The sequence below is a fragment of the Labrus bergylta genome, chromosome 7 (genome assembly GCF_963930695.1).
Source record: "Labrus bergylta chromosome 7, fLabBer1.1, whole genome shotgun sequence".
In the NCBI taxonomy this organism is placed as follows: domain Eukaryota; kingdom Metazoa; phylum Chordata; class Actinopteri; order Labriformes; family Labridae; genus Labrus; species Labrus bergylta.
The window spans coordinates 21,463,087-21,488,428 of NC_089201.1; the positions used below are offsets into that span (position 1 = coordinate 21,463,087).

Genomic DNA, 25,342 nt, shown 5'->3' on the forward strand with positions numbered 1-25,342 from the left:
CATGTGTGATACCTCTTCGTTGTCACTTACTTTCAGCGAGTTCGTTACAGATGCTGATGTGTTCTCGGAATACTAAAATAAGCTTTCTGATTAAATGATGAAGACCTCTCTCTCATGTGTGAATGCTAAATACGAAGCCTCAGCCAGCAGCTCTCGCTCAGCATATACTGTAGACTAACAAAAAGGGGAAACTGCTGGCCTTGCATAAAAGTAAAAAATCTGTCTAACAGCACCTCTAAAGCACAAGACTTACGTAACATGATTCGTCTTGTTTGATTAACCTTACAAAAACATTTGGAGGTTAATAAGGGTTTTGAATCTGACTTTCTTTTTTGTGTTCTGGGGGTCTCAGGTAAAGGCTAACTTCACAGTTCATATTGCAAAGGAACAAAGAAAGATGCGCAAGTCAAACGCTTTTTGTATGGTTAAAACTTTCTTGGTCATAAATCTGTAGGTGAAGCTTTTAAGGTGTTTTAGAACAACTGTCAGATTGCTGAGAAGGCCGCTGAGAATATGAAACTCTTATTTTGAAAGGATACTGGGATTTCTGTTTCGAGTTGGAAAATGTCAATTCTCCCATCCAACTCTCAGAGACGAAGAAAACTTTCTCAAATGTTAAACTATGTCACTTGAGGTACTCATCACGAGTGTTTTTGTGTTTACCTGCTGATCCAGAGGGAGGGGGAGCTCCAGCTTTCTGCCATTCGGTAGCCTCCATGGCCATGCGTCTAACGAAGGTGTCATCTACACACATCAGGATGTTCTCTGGCTTGATGTCTGTGTGGATGATTTTACATTTAGTGTGGAGGTAGTCCAGACCCTGCAAGACCTGCAAACACATTCAGATAAACAGACACACATTATACAACTAACAAACAAGTTTACACAAAAAAAAAAAAAAAAAAGAAGACAAAAGAAAGCCTCTCCCTGTTTAGTTCTCCTTCTCGCCCTCTTTTCATTCCTCTTTCTCATTAGCCGCTCTTCTGGTGCTTGTCTAACTCTGAGGGCAGAGCAGAGAGGCTTTTTTCTGGTTCTTTAATTTGTTTGTGTCTGTCGACTTTGAGATTGAAGAGGGGAGAACAGTCTGATTTAATATGTACTCATCTTCAGCTGAGCTTAAGAGAAGCTCACAGCGGCTCTTCACATGCGCATCAGGTGGCTGAGGGGAAGGAGCCCAACGGTCCTAAATCTGTAACGGACAGTAACTCTGAAGTGTGAAGTGAACAATACCGTTCACTGTTAAGAAGGTAAGGGATGGGTGTGAATCTTGCTGACTGATTCTTTTGCTGTTTTAATCATATTTAACTATTTTTCTTTCACCTCCTTCCCCCAAGGTCAACCAAATAATCTCAGGACTACAGCACTCATGCATGATTTATGGTACACACACCTACTTTTTGCCTAATTGGCTGGTAAAGAAATAAAGCATCAGTGCTTCACAGAATGAGAAGACTGTGACATCACGTTAGAATAAACCTCTATTCAGGACCAATTTTTCTTTAAATATGTTGTGCACTGCAGCCTTTAAGGAGATACCTGCCATTATTCAAATTCTGACAATTTATCCACATTTAGTGGAAATAGAGACGGCAACATCTCTTTTTTTTTTTTCTTTAAACGTATTGAGACATGTAAAAACTAATTTGGGTTTGGTATGTGTTAGTATGTGTGTGTGTGTGTGTGTGTGTGTGTGTGTGTGTGTGTGTGTGTGTGTGTGTGTGTGTGCTTACCTGTCTGATGATGCTCTTCACACACGGCAGCGGCAGACCTTGGTAGTTGGATTTAATAATCCACTTCAGCAGGTGGTGACCGAGTACCTCAAACACCATACACACATCTGGGACAGCGAGTCAAGGACTCACATTATTTATCCGTCTCTCACACACACACACACACACACACACACACACACACACACACACACACACACACACACACACACACACACACACACACACACACACACACACACACACACACACACACACACAAATACAAAGACACACACTATTCTGATCAGGATACGTATGCCGTTGACTCCAGAGATCTTAAAGTCATCTATCAGCTGGACCACCATGTCTTTGTTGGGGTCGTTTGGGTCGCTCTCTCTGACCTGGAGGACAAGAGGACAACGAGATGAAGCAAACATGGCAGGTAGGAGGAGCAGAGGACGAAGGAGAGACAACAATAAGAAAAGGAAACGAGAAAGTACTAAAGATAAGAGGGAGGAAAACAGAGAAGGAAAAGAAAGATAGATGGAAATAGGTGGCTGAAGGAGAATTCAAAAGGTAGAGTAAGAGATGAGAGATGAGGGGATAAGGAAAAAGAGAGAGGTGAGAAAATAAAGGGGCTGAGTTAGATGGATGTCAGGGAAAGAAGATGCTGAAAAATTCATTCAGCATGCAAGATAAATGGCCGGTGTATCTTTAGCGTTTTGGTCAACAGAGATTCAGAGTGGAGGGACTGCAAGGTGTGAAGAGGGGAAGCATGGGTGGAGAAAAGAATGAGGAAAAAAGAAGAGACGGGATATTGGGAAGATGAAAAAAGGATGGTGAATAAATAAAAGAGTGAGGAAAAAATAAGTCAGAAAGTAAGGATAGACATTAAAATGAGTCCATTAATGTAAAAAGGGAGAGTGAAAGACAGAGGTGAAGACTTAAATGTCAGACTAATCGGATTCTCACACATCGCAGCAGCTTGATCTCATCCAGGGCCGTCTCTGTGTAATGCTGGGCGCTCTTCACCACCTTCATGGCCACAAAGTTCTTCACTCTGTAAGACACACATACAGTTATTTAACTTCATACTGACTCACACAGGAATGGGCTTATAAAAGCCAATAATGACAGATTATTTGTCCTTGTTGTAGATTTGATAGAAAATGTCCTGCAGCAGCTGCTTTGATTACACATTTGCTTGGCTGTGGTTCACACTGCCCACACTGCCTCTGGAAATGCAAATTTGGCTTTGTGGCATTTTATAACATAACATTTTGTTATTACATTACCACTAAAGGAAGAAGTCAGTGAAAATCTAAACAGCCAACACAATATTTCTCAAGACCAGCATACTTGTATGCATCAAATGATTTAACTGGCAGGGTCTCGCAGGGCTGTTTCCTTACAAGCTACTGATGAGTCATTTATTGATCACCATATGCACAGAAACACACAACAGAAAATGATCATGAAATATACTACCAATGTTACATTTGTCTGCTTTTAATCTCTAGAAACTAAACATAAAATACTTGTATTATAGTACTCGAAATCGGCCTTTGAAGGTCTTGGTCTCTTCTCAGAATAAATATAATTTTGACTCGGTCTCGTTTCTGGGCAGACTCCAGATTTTAAATAAAAAATCATTACAAAAGCTAAAGAGCCAGCTCTAAAGTGAAATTTCCTTATATTCAAAACAAAGGAATCAATCCTGAACCCTCTGTTTTTGACCTTAACACATCCATCCTGTGACTACACATCTGATTGTTCTCAAAGAAGTTGTGTGTTAAGGAACATATTTTAATCAAGACTACAAAAAAAACCCGAAACATTTAATTCCCAATTAACTCCTCAGAAGTAGTGCTTCTGAAACCTTCCACCATATGAACCCAAAATGAACGGCATTCAGGCTGCAGACTCTAGTTAGATAAGATTTTTGAATACTGTAAGTATATTCCACCCACAACAAAAACAATCAGAGATAGACTCCTGTCTAGGAGCAGCTTCACTTAATCTCTGTGTCTTGTATCTTTTTCACGATCTGATTAAAGTGAGAGAAGACAATGATGCATACTAAACCCAGCGTGCTTGGCCTCAATATTTGCAGAACTGCAAAGTGATGACATTCAAACACCGTCCTTATTTTTAGCTTAGTGCATTTTTAAACTGTTGTTTTGAGTCAGCAGTGAGTCAGCAGTGATCAATGACCGAGTGAATGTAACCGATTGCAGAAAACACTAAATGATATCGCTGACTTTGTTTTGAATGCAAATCACTCACACCTGTATGACACCTCTACATCATGTGGGCGCATCTCCGGTTATGCTTTTGAGAGCGGCTAATGCTTTAGAGTTTCTTTCTTTATGAAGTTTTGTTGAACTGCAATTAAGCGGCCCAGTTGGCAAAAATATATAATAACTAGCTGTTTAAATCAAAAAAACAATCGAGTTCTAGCCTTAAAACATTGATGATGATACTAAGAGAGAAGAGAAGAGAAGAGAAGAGAAGAGAAGAGAAGAGAAGAAAGGAGAAGAGAAAAAGACAAAAGAGAAGAGAAGAGAAGAGAAGAGAAGAAAAGATAAAAAGAGAAGAGAAGAAAAGAAAAGATAAAAAGAGAAGAGAAGAGAGAAAAGATAAAAAGAGAAGAGAAGAGAGAAAAGATAAAAAGAGAAGAGAAGAGAAGAGAAGAAAAGATAAAAAGAGAAGAGAAGAGAAGAAAGGAGAAGAGAAAACAAGAAGAAAAGAAAGGAGAAGAGAAAAAGAGAAGAGAAGAAAGGAGAAGAGAAAAAGACAAGAGAAGAGAAGAGAAGAGAAGAGAAGAGAAGAAAGTGTGCGTACAGTAACTCTACTCCATCATGATCCATATGAACACCATTAGTGTAATTAACACCAGTGGCACAGGTAAACGTGTGTGTCATTCACTGAAAGGTGACACTGGGTGGACGATACTGTGACCTGTCCATCCTAGGTGCCATGTGAACGAAAAAAAACAACAAAAAAAAACATTATAGTTCAAACGGATGGCTTTCGTTCTGAAGCAGTGTGGTGTTGGTTTCAACGTTTGTCGTTGGGATGACGTGCAAGATAGTGCCAACAGGTGCATGTGAGGTGGTGTTTGTGTGGTTTGCATGATGTGTGTACTGTATGGTAGTGTGAGGAGCAAGGTTAGCTGAAGGAGAGCGCGTGTTTGAATGCGGATGTGTGTGTGCACACGTGTGTGTGTGTGTGTGTGTGTGTGTGTGTGTGTGTGAGAGATGTGCTGGTGTCTGACAGGTTGCTGAGGAGTGCTGAGGGCTTCTTCTAGGTCATGATGTGTTTGTGGTAAGTATGTCTGTGTCTCTTAAGGCATCAGATCAACTGAGAATCCTATGCTGTTTGTGCGTGTGTGTGTGTGTGTGTGTGTGTGTGTGTGTGTGTGTGTGTGTGTGTGTGTGCAGGTGTGTGTTTGTGTGACTCACTGTATGTCCCAGCACAGCCATACGGTGGAGAAGTGGCCCCACCCCAGCTTCCTGATCACATGGTACCGCCCGTTGAACAAATCCCCGATCTTCACCGGATGGTACCCTCCTGAGAGAGATAAAGAGGAGAGAGAGAAGATGAAGGTTACAGGGGACTGTTAGTGATAACCAGGCAATGACATGAAATCCATTAGTGAGGAAGAGGATGGGGAGAGGGGGGGGGGGCACAGAGAGGGAGGGATGATGAGCTGTCAGAGAACAAGACAAGTGAGTGTTAGAGATGAACTAATAAGTAGACGCAGGAGAAAAGAAAAGCACAAATACTGCAACAAGCACATAGCATCTATAAAGTAACCAAATGAAAAACTTTATTAAACTTCTGGGTGCAGTTAAAGCAAATGTAAGGACTGAAATGGTTAGTTGTTGATCATTAATAAAATAATAAGTACATTTTTCAAGTGAAAATGTTAAATGTTAGCATGTTCCTGTTTCCAAAATAAAATATATTTATTGATTTTTTTTTTAAGCTTTATTGATATTTTCACATACAGCACACACTCTGGGCTGTACATTGAGATCTAAATTGTGACTTAATATAATCAAAGATTCTTATTGATGTCATGTTTGCATGGAGACATAGAGACCAACATGTGTGAGTAGTCCACTTTGTAGCCTTGCACCAAAACTACTGAGGACATTTTGCTTATTCTTGTTTGTTTTAGCTGCATTGCAATTAGACTTAGTCTATATGTCGGCTACAGAGTTAAAAGTTAAAGCGCATGTTTAAAACATGGCTTACATCTCAGATGGTATTTAAAATGTCAACAATAATTTAACTTCATATAATTACTTCCCAGTCAAGAGGCAATTAAAATGATTCTCTGACAGGTATTCTATATATATATATATATATATATATATATATATATATATATATATATATATATATATATATATATTGTTTAGATCAATGGTTCTTAACTGGTCTAGTCTCTGGTCTAGTCTCAGGACCCACCACCAACTCCTTCAATAATAATCACAACCCAAATGTCTGATGTTTTTCAACCAATCAGATTTATTTAATGAAAAAAAAAAGGTGCAGTCTGGATCTCAGAAGGTGTTAAACATGTGACAGAAAAAAAGACATGGAACAAAACAAACATGTTTAAAAGCGGTTAATATACTTTTTGCCACTTTTTTTTCCAGGCCACCTTCATGAAGGAACACCTTCACGACCCACTGAAAACAGCTCCCAGACCCACTTTTGATACAGTTTATGGTTAGGGATTAAAGGACATTGTCACTATCATAACATGTTCGATTCCAGTTTGTTACGCCTCACTTCCCTAAGAGACTATACTACAGAGGAGGAGTTCAGGACTGGGAGAGATATACAGTCACATGAAAAAGAGGAAAATATAGTCGGTCTTAAACCAAATTTTGATTTATATTTTGTAATTACCAGCATATGATTTTGGGAGTTTGTTCTTGTTTTTGAAGTTACAGTAACCTTGATTTTGACCTTGACTTCCAGATCCAAACAGGTCATCCTTCAGTGTGTGTATACATTTGTGCCAAAGAAATTCCCTCAGGGCGCTCCTCAGATATTGTGTTAGTGACCATTTGATGGTAAGACAGAAAACCTCGATATTAAAAATGTTTGGCATCTTTGGTCACAGCTCTCACCTGTGTTGATGAAATACATTTGATAACTTCACCTTAGAAAATGAGATATTAGGATTTGAATGTTTCTCTCTTTTTCAACATGCAGGCCAAAAATTATAAATTAAAAAGTAATCAAGAGATGAATCCATCATGAAATGAATCGTTAGATACTGTTCTGATGAAAATGGTGTTTGTAAATGCACACATACATATGAACTTTGTTTGATAAAAATATGTAATGCACATGCATTTTAACACCGTTTTGCATTATTCAATTTGGTCCAATATCGCCCAAAAAAATTCTGCCTTCTAAAAAGAGGACTACAAAGTTCACATCAGGTGAAGACATCGAAGGATTCAGAGAAAAAATAACTGTGTTATTATGTGCATGTCATTTTAGGGTTGTGCTTGTTTTGGGGTTACAGAAGAAAAATATCAATGATTGTTCAGCTGAATATATTTACCTACATGAGACATTACAACCCTCTTTGTTCTTGTAATAAAGTCTCTACCAGCTGGCAGAGGCAGAAGTCAAGCCTGCCAGGGTTTTATCAGTTGTAGGTATATTTCACTGAACATCAACGTAAGTAAATGTGTGATTTTAAAGTCTGTAAAATAGCACACAAAACAAGTTTCACGTGGGGATTGAGATACTAACACTGTGATTAAATGCTGTGAATTATGATCAGATATGTGCTTCCTGACACGGTGCATTAGAGGTTTTTGTAAAGTCTTTAAAATGTACTGAAAGAAGAAGGGTGCTAAAATGTGCTTTGCGAGAAGAATCAGAACGAAAAAAGAAGCCAGAACACAATGATGTGATGTTCTCTTGTTTCGTTCAGTCTTTTTGTCTCATTGAAATGGCATCAAACAGTTTGTCTTTGTTTCTCTTTTTAAAAAAAATCTCACAGTACTTTGTGAGATTTTTCATAACAGGAGATGAAATCAACCGAAAAAGACTCGTCATGATGTATTGATTAAAATACATTTTAGTGTGTTAAAACTGAAACCAAGAAAATCATTTTGGAAACATGCTGTGCTACTTTAACCAGCAGATATTCTACAGTATTTACAGGAGTAACAAACATAAACCTCAGAGTGGAAGGACAGTCTTTCCTGTGCAGAGTCACTGCAGAAAACTAGACTGCTGCTTCTTCCTGTTCAGCAACACAACAACCTTGAAACGCTCGTGTCACAACTACCATGATGGCTTTGACAAAGCTGCTGCAAATCCCATCAGGAGGGGAGACAGAGAGAGAGAGAGAGAGAGAGAGAGGGGAGGGAAAGAATCACAGAAAGGAGCAGGCTTGAGTGTGTGTGTGTGTGTGTGTGTGTGTGTGTGTGTGTGTGTGTGTGTGTGTGTGTGGTTCTGACCTTTGCAGTAGTCTGCGGGGTCCTCCTGCTCCTCATCGTCGGAGCCCAGGATCTCCTCCTCCGGCTCCGGGGGCCCTGCCGGCTCAGGGGGAGGCGGAGGGGGTGGCGGGGGAGGAGGGGCACTCAACGGGGCTTTCTGCTGGGTCTCAGGCCTGAAAAGACGACAACAGATGGATAAAAGTTAAGTAACCAAGCAGATAACTTTTGAACTTCTAACAGGAAATCCACCTCCGAGGATAGTACAGTTTTCACTTTGACATGTTTTAGGTATTTCTAGCTGTGATTCACGGTGACTGTAGAGTGAACTTTTAAGTGCAGATGACTAACATCCAATACCAACTTCTAGCTGACTGCTTCCATTCAACAGTGATTCAACCAGTTCAAAGTTCAGGGACACTTTTACATAGTGTCAGACAGGGCTTTACAGTCGAAGGGGGAAAAAAAAAGGAAATGAAGTGATGTGCTTTTTATCTGTTTTCAAAATAAATGAAAGAGTTGGCACAAAATCAGCCGTCACAGTGTTGTTTAACAAATACAGAATGAGGTGGGGAGCATAGGGACTCATATTTAATCAACAGACAACCCAAGAAGAACGAGGACATCACAACACCAGGGACTTCTTAGGATTGCACTGCAATAACATGCTCACAAACCCTCTGCACAACAACACGATACAGTCAAGTTCTGGGCAACACTCAAAAAATGAACGACAGGTTTTTTTGCAGCCCAATAAAACAAAGCTAACTGGTATTTATTCAAGCAATATCAGCAAGCGGAATCTGATCAGCAGAAGATGCTAACCTTATTACATTATTTCAATTACTAGTTTTAAGTTGATGCAGAGATTTGTTCTTTGTTTAAGGCAAACCTCTTTGATGTTATTGACACAATAAAATCATTCATTTATGAGTGTACAGTACAGTGCATACAAAAACAAATGCCTGTTCATTCTGCACCATTTATAAACTGAAGTTTTTATTTAGAGTAAAATTTAAGCAGGAAAACAGAAAAATGTACAACTACTAGACGCAGTTGATGCAGATTGTATTAGTGTTATAATAAGCAAAGTCAATTCTCAAGAGAACCAACATGCAATCTCCACACACAAAGGTCCGACGGGGATTCGAACCAGGAACCACCTCGCTGTGCAGCCCTTAATCAATTCATTTTCTAACAGTGAAATATTCAATATCAGGTAATACAAACTACAATACAAAGAAACACTGTTGTCGTATTTATACTTATAATAATTAAATTGTGTTTAAACAGCAATTTTGCAATTGTATACAAAATAAATCATGTTCATATGAAGAACTTAATGTCTAACAGTGAGACAGATTTAATGTGGTTTTATTTGTTTCCTTTAGAGCAGGATTGTAAGCCAGATGTCTCTCTATGATTTTTTTATGATGTGATCATGTGGAGTGAACATAACTGCAATTGTTTGACGGTCTGACTTTGCCTCAAGCTCAGACATCCAGGTTGAACCAATCAACACCCACACAACACCTCAGACAGGAACGGACAGGAACATGGAAACAGTCCAAAAATAACTCGATATTTGCAACTCTGGAAATGTAATAACAGAAAATAATAACATACAAGAAAAAGTTAGCTTTCCAGGGTTCACTTCTATAGTCTACGACGGCCTTGCTCCACTTGCCCTGTCGTCTAAAATGGAACTGAGCCCATGAGAGGGGAAACATAAAAGAGGCTGCAGAGCTCAGTCTGCCTCTTTCTCCAGGCCTCAATACTTTCACAGCATTTAGCTGGCACTCTCATCCAGGGCGACTTACAATGATTGATCAGGCAGGAAATTCAGTGTTTTGCTTTAGGAGGCTGCTAAGGCACGAACGGCTATTTGGGGAGAGTTTGGGAACGTTTGTAATGTTTCTGTTATAAACCAATACCAACCAAACACCAAGAACCAAACTATTCAATCCAAAGCCTCCGGGCTGAACATGTGCCCTTTATTGCACTCAGAATAGCCCTTTGAGCTTAAGCACAAATACTTGTATTTCTAAAAAAGCTTAAAATGGTGTTTTCGACAAAGGGATTTCTGGAGAATCAATCTGAAATCATTCTTTTTTTTGTCATTTAACATCAATTGACTTCTGCAGGATAAAGTAAAAACATGTAAGATCCTGGCAAACCAGGCCAAAGATTAAAAAACAATGATGTGATCACATATATACAATGTACCGAATTTTAAACACACCCCTCTTTCCTACACACTTGACAGCTGTACACAATAGTTTGGAGGGCTCATAAAATCCCTGCATCAGAGTATGCATAATGCACAATGGAATGCAAAGAAGAAATTGCAAAGTAACCCGCTGCAGTTCTGCCTGCACATTATGGTAGGCTTTCTGTAAGCAAAATTAATTGCTTAGAAATAATTCCATCAATCGGCTCCTGCAGCCACATCCTACGCCCACCTCACGCCCCCCGTCTCTAATGAGCCAGTGGCAGCCTGCCCTAATGACACCAGCTTAGTTTGGCACCAAGAGTAAACACATGCCATGTGAGGATTTGCTAAGAACGCTGCATGTTTAAACAACCACATTGTTCTGTATATGAGTATAAAACTGAAGAATTTGGAAGGAGAAAACAGAGAGACTCGGTTTTAAGATACATTAATCTCAAGAGTGTTGGATAAAAAAGCCTCACCCCCGACCAAGATGACAACGGCACAAACTCCACCAGAGCAAACAATGAGACTTCATGGACTGGCAAGGCCTTTGCTGAGATGAAAGCTTGCCATCTACCCCCCAGAAAGGTAGGCTATAAGCTTTTGTTTGTCTATAGTCATATAAGTTTTGAATATTATGGGAATGCACAAACTTCATGTGTGTATTAGTGTGTGCATTCCCAGACAAGAAGGTGTTGTATGGGTGAGATTTGCTCTCGAATTGTTTATTTTGAGGGGGCTGAAATGTGGTTGTTGGAGAAGAAAGCTGAACATGCTGTATTGACCCAGCTGTACATACGTTTTGAGCCAGGCTTTTAAAGGTATTATGCATACCTGTTACCTCACATTTCTTATATGTATATGGAGCTGAAAAATGCCCATATGTTGACCCCTGCATGGTGTAATTTTGCTGACTATTTAAGCACAACAGAGGGGGACGAGGGATGGCAGGGAATTGCTTATCACCTTGAGTGGCACAGTGCTTGCACCAGTCCTGATACCGATGTAGCTATAAAGACTTTATATGGGCAAATGTTTCATTGACCTTTTGTATATTGTACACCCTTACTTTAGAGAACATTGCATATAATAATGTATGCAAAACCTTCAGTAATTTATCAATGCCATCCATCCAGGTCTCTTATGATTGGAGAACAGAGCTACTTTGAGGGACATTTCCCATTTCTTTATTTTCCCGCCCGACGAGTTCTCCTGCCACAACAAGCTTGTAATATATGAATTTAATCTTCAGAAAAACACAGTGTGAAGAGCTCGAGGTGAGAATATACTGCAGCTCTCAAATGAATCAGTGCAAGAAGAAATCTTCATTCAATCATACATTCCCTTATCATCGACTCGATCGAATCGTCAAAAAACGTCTCAAAACGACTCGTTGTTTCTGTGATGTCTCTTCCTGTGAGACAAGTGAGGCCGAGCCCGAGAGAACTCGCCAAACACTTTTTTTTTCTTATTCAGCGTCACATCGCAGCAAATCCAGCATCATGATCAAAAGCTAAATTAAGACGAGGAGAAATATAAACACACAAAGCCAGTGCTTGTGAGCCGTTATAAAATTGCGGTCACAGGCGCAGACACATGATGGAGCCTCTTGGTGCGTTGCCATGGCAACTGCAGAGCGAAGAGGGGAGGTAGAGGGGGTGGGGGGGTGGGGGGAGAAAATTCCAGGACACAAAGCGTTAACATGGTGGCAAGGCCAACCCACACAAACACAAACACATACCCGATGGCACGGGCTCTTCCAATACTGCAGTGAAGGACAGAAGACAACTTGGCATTGACATTTCATTGCTATTTTACAACTACACACACACACACACACACACACACACACACACACACACACACACACACACACACACACACGCAGGGGTGGGCTTTGTCCTTGCAGGAGGATGCTCCTTCTTTACCAAAGCAGTCACGTAGGGAGACATACATCACGTCTAATTGCTCAGCATTTTTTTTACGGCCCGTCTTGCCATTGGCTGCACTAACACTTAGCCTCTGGGAACTTTCTGAACCTGAGCCAAACAGCAAAAAACATTAAGATAGCAAAGACGCAACCGCCTGAGAGACAGACAGGCAGGTAGGCAGGCAGGCAGGCAGGCAAAGGAAGGACGGTGACAGCATGAAGAGGAATCAAAAACATGGAGAGGAAATCACAGTCAGAGAGGTGGAAAGGAGAAAAGGAGAGGAAAGAAGGTCAGGAGAGAAAGGAGAAACAGACGAAACCAGGAACTGAGAGAAAGAGAAAGAGACTTACAGACAGAATGATGGACACGTGCATTGAAAACAGAATACAGAAAAAACAAACATGCATGCAAAAACAGAGACATGGAAAGATACATAAGAGAGAAAGAGAAATATAGAAAGTTTAGTGGAGAGAAAGACAAATGCTGTTCACAGAATGAAAGACAGAGCACGAGATAAGTATAAGTGGAGACAGAGGCAAAAAGAGAGGAGAAATATCAGAAAGACACAAGCAGTGAAAAACAGAGGTATCATACAGAAAATGTACAAACTGAAAAATAAGAGGAATAGAGAGACTCTTTTCTGGATCCAATCATGAATACAAATTATAGTAATTATTCATAAAAGAGATGTAGCAGGATTTGCTTTGTTGCAGTCACACACGAAAACCTTTAGAGCAAGGCACACACTGAATGTGGGTGTACACAGTATGTTTCTATCAAAACAGATTGCTGCACACCGAAACACGCTGCACATCGCTCCACCTTAAACTACACCGAGAGACAGGTGGAGGTGGAGAGAGCATTACTGCTGAGCAAGTGGAAAACAACAAACCCCGAGCTGACGACAAGCTCATCTTTGAAGACCAAAACACAACAGTGAAGTGAGGTCATTACCTTCAAACACGGCGTGAAGTTAGACATTTAAAGTAGACGGGCTCCCTGGATTATCACTTTTTTTGAATCTCTACAGCTTTTACTACCTGATAAAGGCAAAGTCAGCAGAAAAATATTGTGTGGGTTGTTTTTCTTTGCTATGATTGTATTAAGGAGATATTTTACATATTTTTTAAAGATGCATATTAAATAGCTCCATTGAAAGGTATAGATCTTATTTCTTGTACCATTGTTTCTGCAAAGGCGGTAATGCCTGTTTGTCAACAGAATTATGAACAAACTGACACTATTTTCTTAAAAAGTAGTGAAAAGGTGTAAGACAGGCCAGGATAAAATGTGTATAGAATATAAGATTATATTTACAGCTATTAAAAATGTCTGCCTTGTGCACAGTTCTTCAAATAAATGTTGTTTGTACCAAGCTGCATGTTTATAATGTTATCAAAGTCAAAGCATGAGTTAGATATTATCCCATACTGTTCATAATGTTAAAGTTATTCTCTGCTTTCACCAATATATGTTGTGTAATATCTTAACATTTTAATAGTGTAGTATGCAAAGCTAAGATCATGATGCATAATTGAAACACAACCAGGATGTGTTGACCTACCTTATTACAGTTTTGGAAACAGACTAATGTTGTGGTTGCACTAAATATGTTTGTCACAGAAATCAAAACCTATGGCCCTGGTGGACGTCTGCACAGCCCATGTGCCCTTCTAGAATCATCCCTCAATGTGTCATTATGTCAATCTGACCCTAAGAGGTTGTTAGCTGCCAGATATGTTGATCTCTAAAGAGTGCTACAAAATATATTCTGTCTTAATGTGCTGTTGTTTAATATCCTCAACATAAACTAATGATTTAAACCTTTTTGAGCATTTCTAGTAAATGAGAAGAATCAGTATCATATGTAATGCGGTGTGAACTGAATCTAAAATGTGTCACCGAGGTTCAACAATTTGCAGGGGTTTCAAAAGAACCAATCAGCTGTGATTACCTCCCTCCTCTGGTTAAAAGGTGTAATAATCAATGTTCTCCACTTATTGGCACTAATTTGCACACTTGGAGATTCAATTTGCTCCTGAAGGGTCCCTGCCTGCCTCTCCTGAGCTCAGAAGCTGCTGTATTTTTAGCCCTCATCAGATCAGGGTTTATTTATGATAATTTCATTAGAAGTTTGGACTGAGTCTGATTTTTAATATTTTTGCACTTGTGAGAAATACTTGGTTAGTCGGGTAAAAATGTATTTGTAAACAAGATGCAAGACACAAAAATAAATGTTTGCTGCATGGTCTCATATATTTGGAACAACTTTGAAATAACACCTACATTAGTTGAGAAACAAGTGGATAGACAAAGCCATAATTAGAGTAAAAAAAGAAGAGGGGAACAACACAATGTCAGGAGTCTCTCTGCGGAAAAAACACAACGTTTGTACGGCCAATTAAACATTTTAAAATGGATCAAAATGACATTTTTGCATTGAGTTAATTCTTTAAAAAGGCGACCAAACAGCAATCGAACAACATTAAGAAAATTTTTGCCTATATTGAGCTGGGGGCCTTCAAACACTTCAGCAGTAAGCTTTACGTTTAGGAGTCTATGTTTTAGAGCCTTTAGGCCATGTGGTTAATGTGTTTAAAGTCCAACAAGTATTTCTATGGTATGTACGTTTAAAGGACCTGACACACCAAGGAGACCCTCAGCCGTCGGTCCTATCACTATCATTTTCCTCACTGAAAGCTTACTAGAGGCTGGTTTAGCCATTGGTCAAACAAAATGAACCCACCCTAACAGAGGGTGGGGATAATGAAGGCGATGTGCTGATCCAAAGGATGGAAGGAACACTGAAATGGTTCATCTGTTACAAGTGTGTGTCTGTACATGTATTACATGTGTGTGTGATCACCTTGCCTCGGGCCACAGTGAGCGAACCCTCAGGAATGTCCCGCGTGTTTTTAGCATTTTTATGGTCATAATATAAAAGACGCTGAGCATGCCATGTGTATATGTGTGTTAACGTTGTGTTGTCCACTCCAGCAGTGATGCATGTTTTAAATACTGCAGAGCACAGGTTGAGACAGGACTCTGTCAGCCAACAACTTTGGAAATAACTGCAGAAGTTTTCCATCCCTCAACACCTTGTTATGTGTGTGGACATGCCCTGACGGCTTTTTACACCCACCCGAGTGTGATGTACAAACATCTGCACACATACGCATGCTGCCCGCTGTCAGCGACTCAAACTCACACCCCACAATGGCATCTCAAGCACCATTGGTAAATTTCCTACAGACCAGCATGCTATTGAATCAGGCACATTACACAAAGAAAACTTGCAAGTAAGCACAAAATTGACCTGATTTGAGTTCCTTCCCACATGGTTTTTTGTTCCTTAGTTACTGGTAAGCTACCTGCCTACATCACAACCCTGTTGGAGTGGAATTTGGGATCAACATGAGTCAACTGATTTGCTGCTTCTTAAAGTGTACTGAACTTGGTAAAACTGCATCTTCCTCTGGTGCCCTGAGCCCATGGAAAACCCTCTAGATAACTAACGATTGACGTTATTCCCTCTCTTGCAGAGTTAAGGATCAAGAGTTCTAGACACCATTTCAAATTATAATTGTTTAAATGGATTTCTATTGTTGATTATAAGTTGTGTTTTCTGCTTGCACTTTGCTTTACGGGCGGCTGTGGCTCAGTTGGTAGAGTTGTTGCCTCTCAACTGGAAAGTCGAGGGTTCAATCCCCATCTGGGCAACATGTCCAATGTGTCCTTGGGCAAGACACTTAACGCCGCATTGCTCCCACTACTTCTGATGGATGATACTACATAGTGACCTCTACCATCAGTGTGTGAATGGGTGTGAATGGTGGGTGTGGCATGCAGTGTAAAAGCGCTTTGAGTAGTCAGAAGACTAGAAAAGTGCTATATAAGCTCAAGTCCATCAAGTTCATTTGATGTGCCTGTAATCTCAAAAGCATTGGAAATGAGGGAAACCTTAATGTCCTTTAGAGAAAAAAGCACTAAAACTATCAAGCGTGTGGAGGTAAAACAAGTCTGAGATTTACCCTCAAAACAAGCATCAATATATGTTATAAACAGTTCTGTAACAAAAATTTCAAGAATCAGCTGTCATGACTGCAAAGACACTACATACCAGTATGTGATGGAATGTAGAAACATGCAGCAGAATGTCCACTCTAAGGAAATTAAATTAGGTAAAAAACTAAAACTTCCCTATCTCCAAATGACCAACAGGGTACCCAGTGCACAGCCTACACATCCTCAGGTGCGCACGGTTCCCTCCCTATGGCTATCTGATTTATTTATTTTTTAAAGCCCTGAATATTCATATCATGATCTCCATCAAAACTCCAGTATCACTCAGGCTAAAATCCTCACTCAATATCTACAAAGTGTAACTGTAGAACTCCATAATGACCTTTTCCAGATTTAAAACAGATGTTTATTTTAGTTGTTAGTGTTCCTACTAAAGATGGAAATCTTCATCCTTTTTTGATACGGAACTTATCATGATGAGCTGGGCAGCTGTTGTTTGTACTACATGTTCCTCGACCAGATGTAAGACGTGCTTTTTTATTAGGAGACTATTTTCAGCCGTGATTTGGTTCTCCAGTGAGTATTTACACAGCAGGATCGTGTATGCGGAAACGACCAGAAGTAAACACACAGTGCATAAACACAGGGAGCAACTGTGTGGCTAGCTGATGGTTTTTTAATAGCTTTTGAGAACTATTGAGGTCCATGACACAGAAGAAGAAGCTGTTTCAGGCTTTGGCTACTGCCCTTTAAAGTTTCGATCGTGTCAGATGTAATATAAAGGTGTAATATGTAGAATTTTACACTGAACTATCTTAATAAAATAAGAAATTAACTAAACCATTGTTATTTATTTTTTGGCTGAGTACTTACATTAGCTCTAATATTACCAACAGTTATCAAACCAGACAAATACTTAATTTTAGCGTTCGTGGCAGCCGCCATGACAGACAAGACGTGTTTATTGTTGCCATGGAAACACCAGATGTTACGTCAAAGACTGCTGGAAGCGGGAACTTCTACTGAAAGCTGCCGTACTGTTGCTGTATGTGCTGCTGTGATTAAAACGTTTTGTAAATTATACTTGGATACATTGTCGTGAAACATATTCGCTTCTTCAGGTCGGTTTCGCCCGTTCGTCTTGACTACGGTCAACTCAGTTTGTCTTCATTGGGGGTGGGGCTGGAGTAGCAGAGTGAATCACTCCCATGATTCCCCGCCAGCCTCAATGACATCTTTTCTCATTGTTTTGATTGAGAGACCCCTGCTGGCGGAATCTACATACTGTATGTTCAAGAAACGTCTTGTGATGATCTAATGTTAAATTCAGTCATTCACTTTGACAGTATCTGGACATTCAAAGTCCAGAGTCCCGCAGCTGGAGACCACTTCAAGTGCTGAAGCTGAGACAGTGTCTGTGGGACAACGTTTCACAGACTATGATCCTTTTGAAATGATGATGTCGGGAAAGAAATAATCAGTCGCTACTGTTAGAAGAGGATGTTTGTGCCCTCTCAAATACCTGCTAAGTTTTTTTTTTTTTATTAAAGGCTGCTTTATATTTCTTTGGAGTATTTAAATCCATAAGCATGTTTTGGCTTGTTTATGGAGCTTTACCAGTCAGTCATCCATCAACTACAAATCAGGACCTGAACCACTTTGAAGAATTCCACAAATGCTTTTTTTCTCCTCTCTGTTTGCTTGTGATGAATCTGGGTCTCACTGCGTTTGTCCCATTTTATGACACACATTTAAAAAGCCTGAAGGAAAATGAAGAAGGGGATTTTGTTTCTTCATTTGTGAAAAGACATATGATTCAATTACTGCAGAATAAGAACTTGTCTTTTAAACATTTTCTTTGAACATTGTGTAAGGCTTGCTCTTCCTACCAAAGTCAGGCAGATATAGGTTCACATTGTTATCTCTTTTTTGTATTCTTTAATGTTTCTCTTCTTAGATCTTAAAGCCACTTGTTATTGTTTCTATCTCTTTTAATGGCTTATTTCTCTTCTTACATCCTATGTCGTCTTGGTCTCAACCTAAGTTGCCTGAATTCTTGTGAGTTATTTTGTTGTCTAAACTCTGAGGATGTTTGGGTTCTGATGTTGGTCGGGTTTTTGTTTGGGGGGCCAGTGGACTAGTGGTTAGTTTGCACGCCTCATGTACAGAGGCTACAGTCAACAAACTCACTGTCCTGTCTTTCAATACAAGGCCAAATATAAGTGGTTCTTTTTTTTAAACTTGAAAAACTTTGTATATGTCCTCTGCAGAAATATTAGTTTTGGTTTTTGCACCCTCCCCTGGTTTCAGACTGATATGATCTCATCATTTAATCCCTCAGAGACTCAGATCGTAGGTAACACACCTCCGACCACTGAGAAACCGAACTGAACAGTCGACTGCTGTAGCATTCAAACTTGATGACTCAACCTCATACATGTCTAGCGATCACCAAGGTAACAGGTATTCCTAAGCAACAAGAGCATCTTCCTCCTCTCCTCTCACTGTGAAGGCGTGGGTTTCAGACCGCGGGTGTCCTTCAGTTCTGCTTATCCATTCTCACGGTGGTGCCTCCACGTCTGATCGATTCATCGTTAATCTTTCACTCTCTCTGTCTCACCATCTCGGCCCCGTGTCAGCAGGACAGCTGACTCACTCTCTCCTCTCCTCCAGAGGATCCGTCTGTGTGCAGAACTGAGATCTCACAACTATTTTCAGGATGCAGCCTGCCGTCACTGCCCCCACATAACCTCTCGCTGCACATTATGGTTCTGCCGGATGTTGTTTCCCACCACCAGACATTGATTCAATACTTTAGCATAAGGTGAAATGCTAGAGCCCACATACTATTTTACACTATGAATGTCAAAGGTGGATGCTACCTTGTTCTTGAACTTCTTCTTTGTCTTTAGATGGATATATCAGGAATTTAAAAACAAGAAGTAACAATTCAAGCAAGAGAGAAAACACCATATAAGTGTTGCACTTGTTACACCTGCAATGAACGGCTCAGAAAATAATCTAAACTGATGCAGCAGTACCATAGATACTATCTGTTTTACACTGACTGTCACATTAGTCAAGGCTTAAAAAAAATAAGTAAGCAAAAAGTAGGTAACCAATCAGTGTTTGCACATTGTATGTTTAAAGTTCAGATATTTAAGGTGGTGGGGGGTAAAAGGAGATCTATTTTCAAAATAAACATGTTAAAATATGGGACATCAGGAGGGAGCAACCAGCAAGCTTTTTTTTGGTTTGGAATTCCTTCACTCTACTGGTCCAGAAAAACCTACACATCAGAGTCTCTATCAGGAAGGAAAAAGGTAAATAGAAACATTTCCAGTAAGTGGGAATTGAATTTGCATTTTCAAAGCTCCCGTCAATCCTACGAATTCCTGAGTGAATCAAATGTTTGAGGATCCCTGTAAGTCACCCAAACTAATAATAGGCTTTAGGCTATTCACTTCAGTTTGAATTTTTTGGCAAACAGCGAAGTCCCAGAGCTTCCAGTTACTCAAGAGATGTAACACTGGACTCAAAAAGCACAAAGAAACTGATTCTGCATCAGTGGTGTAAAGGACTACTTTATCTCATTCTGCATGGTGCTTACTGTGGCCTAGAGAGGCCAAAAAGCAGCAGAGGCCTTCACCGTTTGATCTCTCTAGTGCTTTGAACGCCATCCAGCCCTTCCAACTTGGCAAGAGGCTCTCGACAATTCAGGTATGCCACAAAATGAGCAGCAAAGTTGTGCAGGAATGTGTTGTGTGTTAGGAATGTGTTGTGGATGTGTTGCTGTCGCCACGTGTCCTCCTGACTCCTCTTCACCACATGCATCAATGAAAACAACGGGCTACAGGTATCTATCACTGAAGATGAACTGAACCGTGACTAAGATAAACGTGCAGGTCTAGAGATACTGAAGATAAAGAGACTTTCTAAATGAAACATTAATATGAAGAGGTGCAGACGAAAATGGTTAAATCCGTCTTGTTCCTCAGAACATTTTCCATGCAGGTATAGTAGACTTTAATTTGAATATTTTATTCCTCATGGATTGCCTGTCTGCAGCCAAGTATTGTTCCTGCAGCAACAACTGAATTTCCTTCATAGAGATCAGATCACCAGTAACCTTGTAACCACTGGTCTACATCTAGTTTGGAAATAAACAAGATACACAATTCAAAACAAGAAATCAATGCATTTCCCTGCAATAAATGTGTTGCACTATCAGCCAATTGCATCCTGTTGAAAAGTTGCTATGAACCTCTTCACTTACTAAATGTAAGTCTTGAAAAAAAGCATTCGATAAATGTTTCAAATCTGAAATAAAAGCCATAATTTGGTTATGATACAAATGGGATTGCAGCGGTTTGTGCATTTGTCAGTGTCAAAGCTGAAACATAGTTTCAATGGTAATTAATAGACACAGAAGGACATAAAAGACTGTGCTTTGTGCAGCAGGGTTCAGGCCAAACTAATCTATACAGTCTGAATCAACTGCTGCTGAAATTCCCCACAGGCAGCCGGTGGATACAGGACCACATGCTACGCAGCATTGACTGAACTCCACAGTGGATACAAGATGCAGGGCGTACACATACACACACGCTGCAGAAAACATTTGAAGATGATGGGCTACAAAAGGCTAATGAGCAGGATCCACACATACACCACAATTACAGCCACGTTGGCGCACTAAAATAAACCTGCAGCACCCATCTGTCACTGCATGGAAATCCCTTGCGATAAAACCAGTTGACTTGGAATAAAATTTGCATCGGAAAACAGGAGCTGTTCATGACTGGTGGGGCAGCATATTTGCGCATGTGTGCAAAAAAACAAACAAACACACAATGCCTTGAGGCAGTGGAAGTCAAGTGACATGGCTGCAGACCCAGTGGGATAAGCACATTTCTGTCTCCTGAGTGCAAAAATGAAAAAAAACCACATAAGCAAAAACTACAAAACATGCATGCACACTAAGAAAATCATGTTCTCATTCATGTTTTTTTTTTTTTTTGCATGCATCATGTGTGTTTTCTGTGGAAAAAAAGGCCATTAGTCTGGTGTTCTGCTCAGTATAGAAACATCTTCCAGCATTTCTCGCACACATAGCTGATGGGTATCTGCTCTATCTTTTTTATTGTGCATTGCACTTTACACTCTCTCTATATAGTGCACTCATTCTCTGCATTCTGTATTTATACATTCCAATGACGTCAGCCGGCCACAAAGCCTGTTATTGTGGAGGTTACATCCGCCCACACTTAGTTACAGCAAAGCCTCATGAGAAGCCATGTGTATGTACTGTATGACTGTATGAATTGTAAATTCAGTCATATGTGTGCACATAGAGAAGCGTCTTTTTCCTTGTTAACCATGCATAAAAAGAGGAGAGGTTTCTACTTGGACTCGAAAATATTTGCTCCAACAAAACTGCAGTTTAAAATATATTTTTTTTGTGTATATACCATAATAAAACTAACAAGAATAGACACAACAGCTTACCATGAGATCTTACCAAGAATTCCCCCAATCCAGTTCTCAGTAATTTGAGCATTTTTTTAAAAGAAGGTTTCTGCAGATTATCTGCCACTTTTCCTGGTTGAGAATAACGGAGGCTGCGTTTGACAATGTAAACTAAGGTTTTCACTGAATATTATTGCGAATTCAGCCGGCTAATCTCGCTGCGTATGAAAAAGACCCAGGGGAAGAACGAAATATAATCCATCAGAAGAACCAAATGTCGGAGAGTGATTTGATGGATGACATGCTTTGTAGCAGTATGAAACATTTTCTTTCTTTAAACAGGCTCAAATCAAATACCTTTATATTGCTAACAGTATGTGTACATTAAGGCATTGCCGCCTGCAAAGTGTGAGGTGCACTACATTGCCTATATGTATAGAATTTAAAAGAAAGAGCAAAGCGCTTTATTTATTGTTGCTAGTTAACCATTCAATCACTTTCCAAGGTGGGTGTCAGTGCCTCCTTGTTATAATCAGAAATGTCAGTAACTATGAGTACATTACAGACTTTGCTTATCCAGTGAGAATGGGCCGTACCGAACACTGACGATGGATGATGAGGGATAAATCCCAATTACCAGAGGTCCCCAGGTTATACTAATCCCGTGCAAATAGGGGTTGTTATGACCAGCTTGTGTAGGCCCTAACATTCAATGGAGGTCCACACAGTCAACTTGCTTCTAAAGTCTAGTTTATTTCAAAACAACACAAAAAATACAAAGGCAGAGGGAAATTAGTCTATGCTGTCCAGAGGAAGAGAGAGCCAGAAAGCTGTGGCAGCCTGGCTTATGCCCTCCACTTTCAAGTTTTTTATTTTTTTTTGTATGTTGTCCGTGTGGCGTAAAAGCAGTTGTCTTGGGGGTGCCATCCGTAGCATTGGCTGAAGGCAATTAGCCTTCCCCTTTGCAAGCATGCTCTAGTCGCGTAAGTACCCACCGCCAGTACACATATGAAGATTGTAGGGTTGAGTTATTAAGATTTTGGATAGGCAGTTCAGGAGGGGAAGGCTCCTTTTCTTTATCAGCCCTCTCTATGGTTGTGCACTGTGTGTTGCACCACATTTGTTTTTCTTCAAGTGGTGACAGTTTGTCATGGTAAGGTGTCTATTTTTGTTTACAGTATGTCAACCTAACATAAAAACCCTTTGGTTGCCGAGTTTTTGCAAACGTGCTTGTCGTAGAACATTGTCTCAATTTGCAAAGGCAGATTTGGTTGATTTAGGTGTGCATTTAGGTTGGAAAAAAGCAAATCCCTAAAAAGGCTGAGTTGAGGGTCATGGTTGAGGAGTTGGCAGCTTCAGTAGGCCTTTTGGAACCTGAGCAGAGTAAGGGTCCTGAGATAAAGTTTCCAGGAGTTGTCTTTTGAACAGTATATGCAGTTAGAAAGGGAAAAGGCTAACTGGGAAAGGGAAAAGTTGCAGCTTCAGTTGGAGCTTGAAAAGCTTAGAGTAGAACAGGCACAGAAAGGTAGGGAGGCAGAGGTGAAGGTGGCTTTGGAAAGTGAAAGGTTAAAACTTGAACTATTAAAGCTGGAGTTGGTAAGAGAGGGGAAAGCTAGTGAAGCTCTGCTGGGCTCTGGTTTGTCAGGGCAGACTGTTGTTGGTTGTGCTGGATTTGATGATGCAGGTAATCTGCGCCTGTTACCCAAGTTCAATGAGAAGGATCCGCTAAATGTAATATAATACATGTGCGAAATGTAATATAATACATGTGCGAAATGTAATATAATACATGTGCTAAATGTAATATAATACATGTGCTAAATGTAATATAATACATTTAGCACACAAATTAGTGAAATGCTGGAAGACGTTTTGGATACAATTTAAGATTTATCTAAATTCTTTATTTTCAAAATCATGGGGCCACATCCATTCAGAGGCCACTTCATCAGGTACAGCAGATAATGATGTTTGTGATCCAAAACTACAGCCAGGCCAAAGATAATAACTTAAAGAATTTTTTATTTTTTTTGATCGTCACAGTCTGATGGAAATTGATATGGCATCGTTATCATTAATACATGTCTACATACTTCAGGGAACAGATTATGGAAACACCACCACTCACAGGGACACTAATAATAAACATGAAGTAGAATTCTGACCTTTGAAGTTTTCACCCAAAAAGATGAAAAATTTGTAAAAAGTTTTGTAAAAGTTCAAGTTGAATTCATGGCAGAGCTTTGGCAGAAATTGTACAAGTGTACCTGATGAAGTCGAATAATATATAGATGATAATGTAATATAATAATAATGATGTTGTGTGTGTATAACTTCTCATGTAAATCAGGCTTATATATGACTGCTTTGATTAGATTATGGTAAAAAAAAAAAAAAAAAACAGCCTAAAGGAAAAAAAAACAGAAAGTAAAACAAGATTGCTTTTAAGATTTTTTCTTTGGTCTGTGGTTTGAGACTTGTGTAAATCAGTGTACTTCTTGTGATGAAAGATACAACAGAAAACTCAAAGTACTTGGTCTTTTTCGATTTTCGGAAATTTTCAAAATCCAAAACTAAACACGCCAACCACAATTTATATTTTTAAGACACTTCAAATCCATTATTACCCCTTAACCTTTTCTGAAGATTATTTCCTTTGAGATTTTTTGCTATGTTGGTGCAGCGTTCTCTAAACTCCCAAAGGGCTTCAGTGATTGAAAATCTCCCTCTCGAGCTTAACGTAACAATAATCATCCTGAAGAGTAATATAACTTCATTAGTTTTCAGAAGCAGGTTTTAAATCACATAATTACTGCCAATCAAAGTGAATGTCAATCTTAATGAGGTCATTATATGTTACATTGCCCTCAAACTACAATAAGCTATTAAATGTATATAGGCCTGACAATATGGAAAAACATTGAATCACATTTGAGGATAATACTCCAAAGTTACCGTCTGAACCATGATCTTCACCTTAACATAACCCAGCACTTTTGATGCTCAATCCAGCTAAACCCCATGAAACTACAAACATAATGCTAGGTTTGGGAAAAGATCATGGTTTGTGGGCAGATGTGGCTCAGTTAGTAGAGTTGGTCGCCTCTCAACCAGAAAGTTGGGGGTACAATCCCCATCTCATGCAGCTACACGTCCGATGTGTCCTAAGGCAAGACACTTCATCCCAGTTTTGTCAGCAGCGTATCAATGTGTGTGAATGGGATTAGATACTTCTGATGGTCACTTTACATAGCAACCACTGCCATCAGTGTGTCAATGGTTAAGTGTGATGTGCGATGTAAAAACGCTTTGAGTAGTCAAAAGGCTAGAAAAGCCCTATACAAGCTCAACTCCATTTACCATGTACCTTTTAAAAAAAAAAAAACATCAGACAACATTTACATTTTGTTTTACTTGGGACTTGGAACAGCAACTCCTGGGTGAAATCATCAGCTGCCTTGCTTGACACTATAGCTCTACTGTATATACTACGCCACCTGAGGTTTTCTTAAA

General features: G+C 39.7%; 1 protein-coding gene across 9 annotated transcripts in view; it reads right to left on the bottom strand.

Annotated features, from left to right (window-relative positions):
* The window catches only part of srpk2 (SRSF protein kinase 2), a 74,989-nt gene that overhangs the window by 17,544 nt on the left and 32,103 nt on the right, over nt 1-25,342 (bottom strand). For all 9 annotated transcript variants that reach the window (XM_065957014.1, XM_065957012.1, XM_065957011.1 and 6 more), the window contains 6 exons: nt 8,216-8,367; nt 5,177-5,285; nt 2,685-2,772; nt 2,026-2,113; nt 1,731-1,837; nt 664-829 (listed from right to left, as the gene is read on the bottom strand). In XM_065957014.1, coding sequence (XP_065813086.1) covers nt 664-829; nt 1,731-1,837; nt 2,026-2,113; nt 2,685-2,772; nt 5,177-5,285; nt 8,216-8,367 — 710 coding nt within the window. The remainder of the gene's footprint in view (nt 1-663; nt 830-1,730; nt 1,838-2,025; nt 2,114-2,684; nt 2,773-5,176; nt 5,286-8,215; nt 8,368-25,342) is intronic.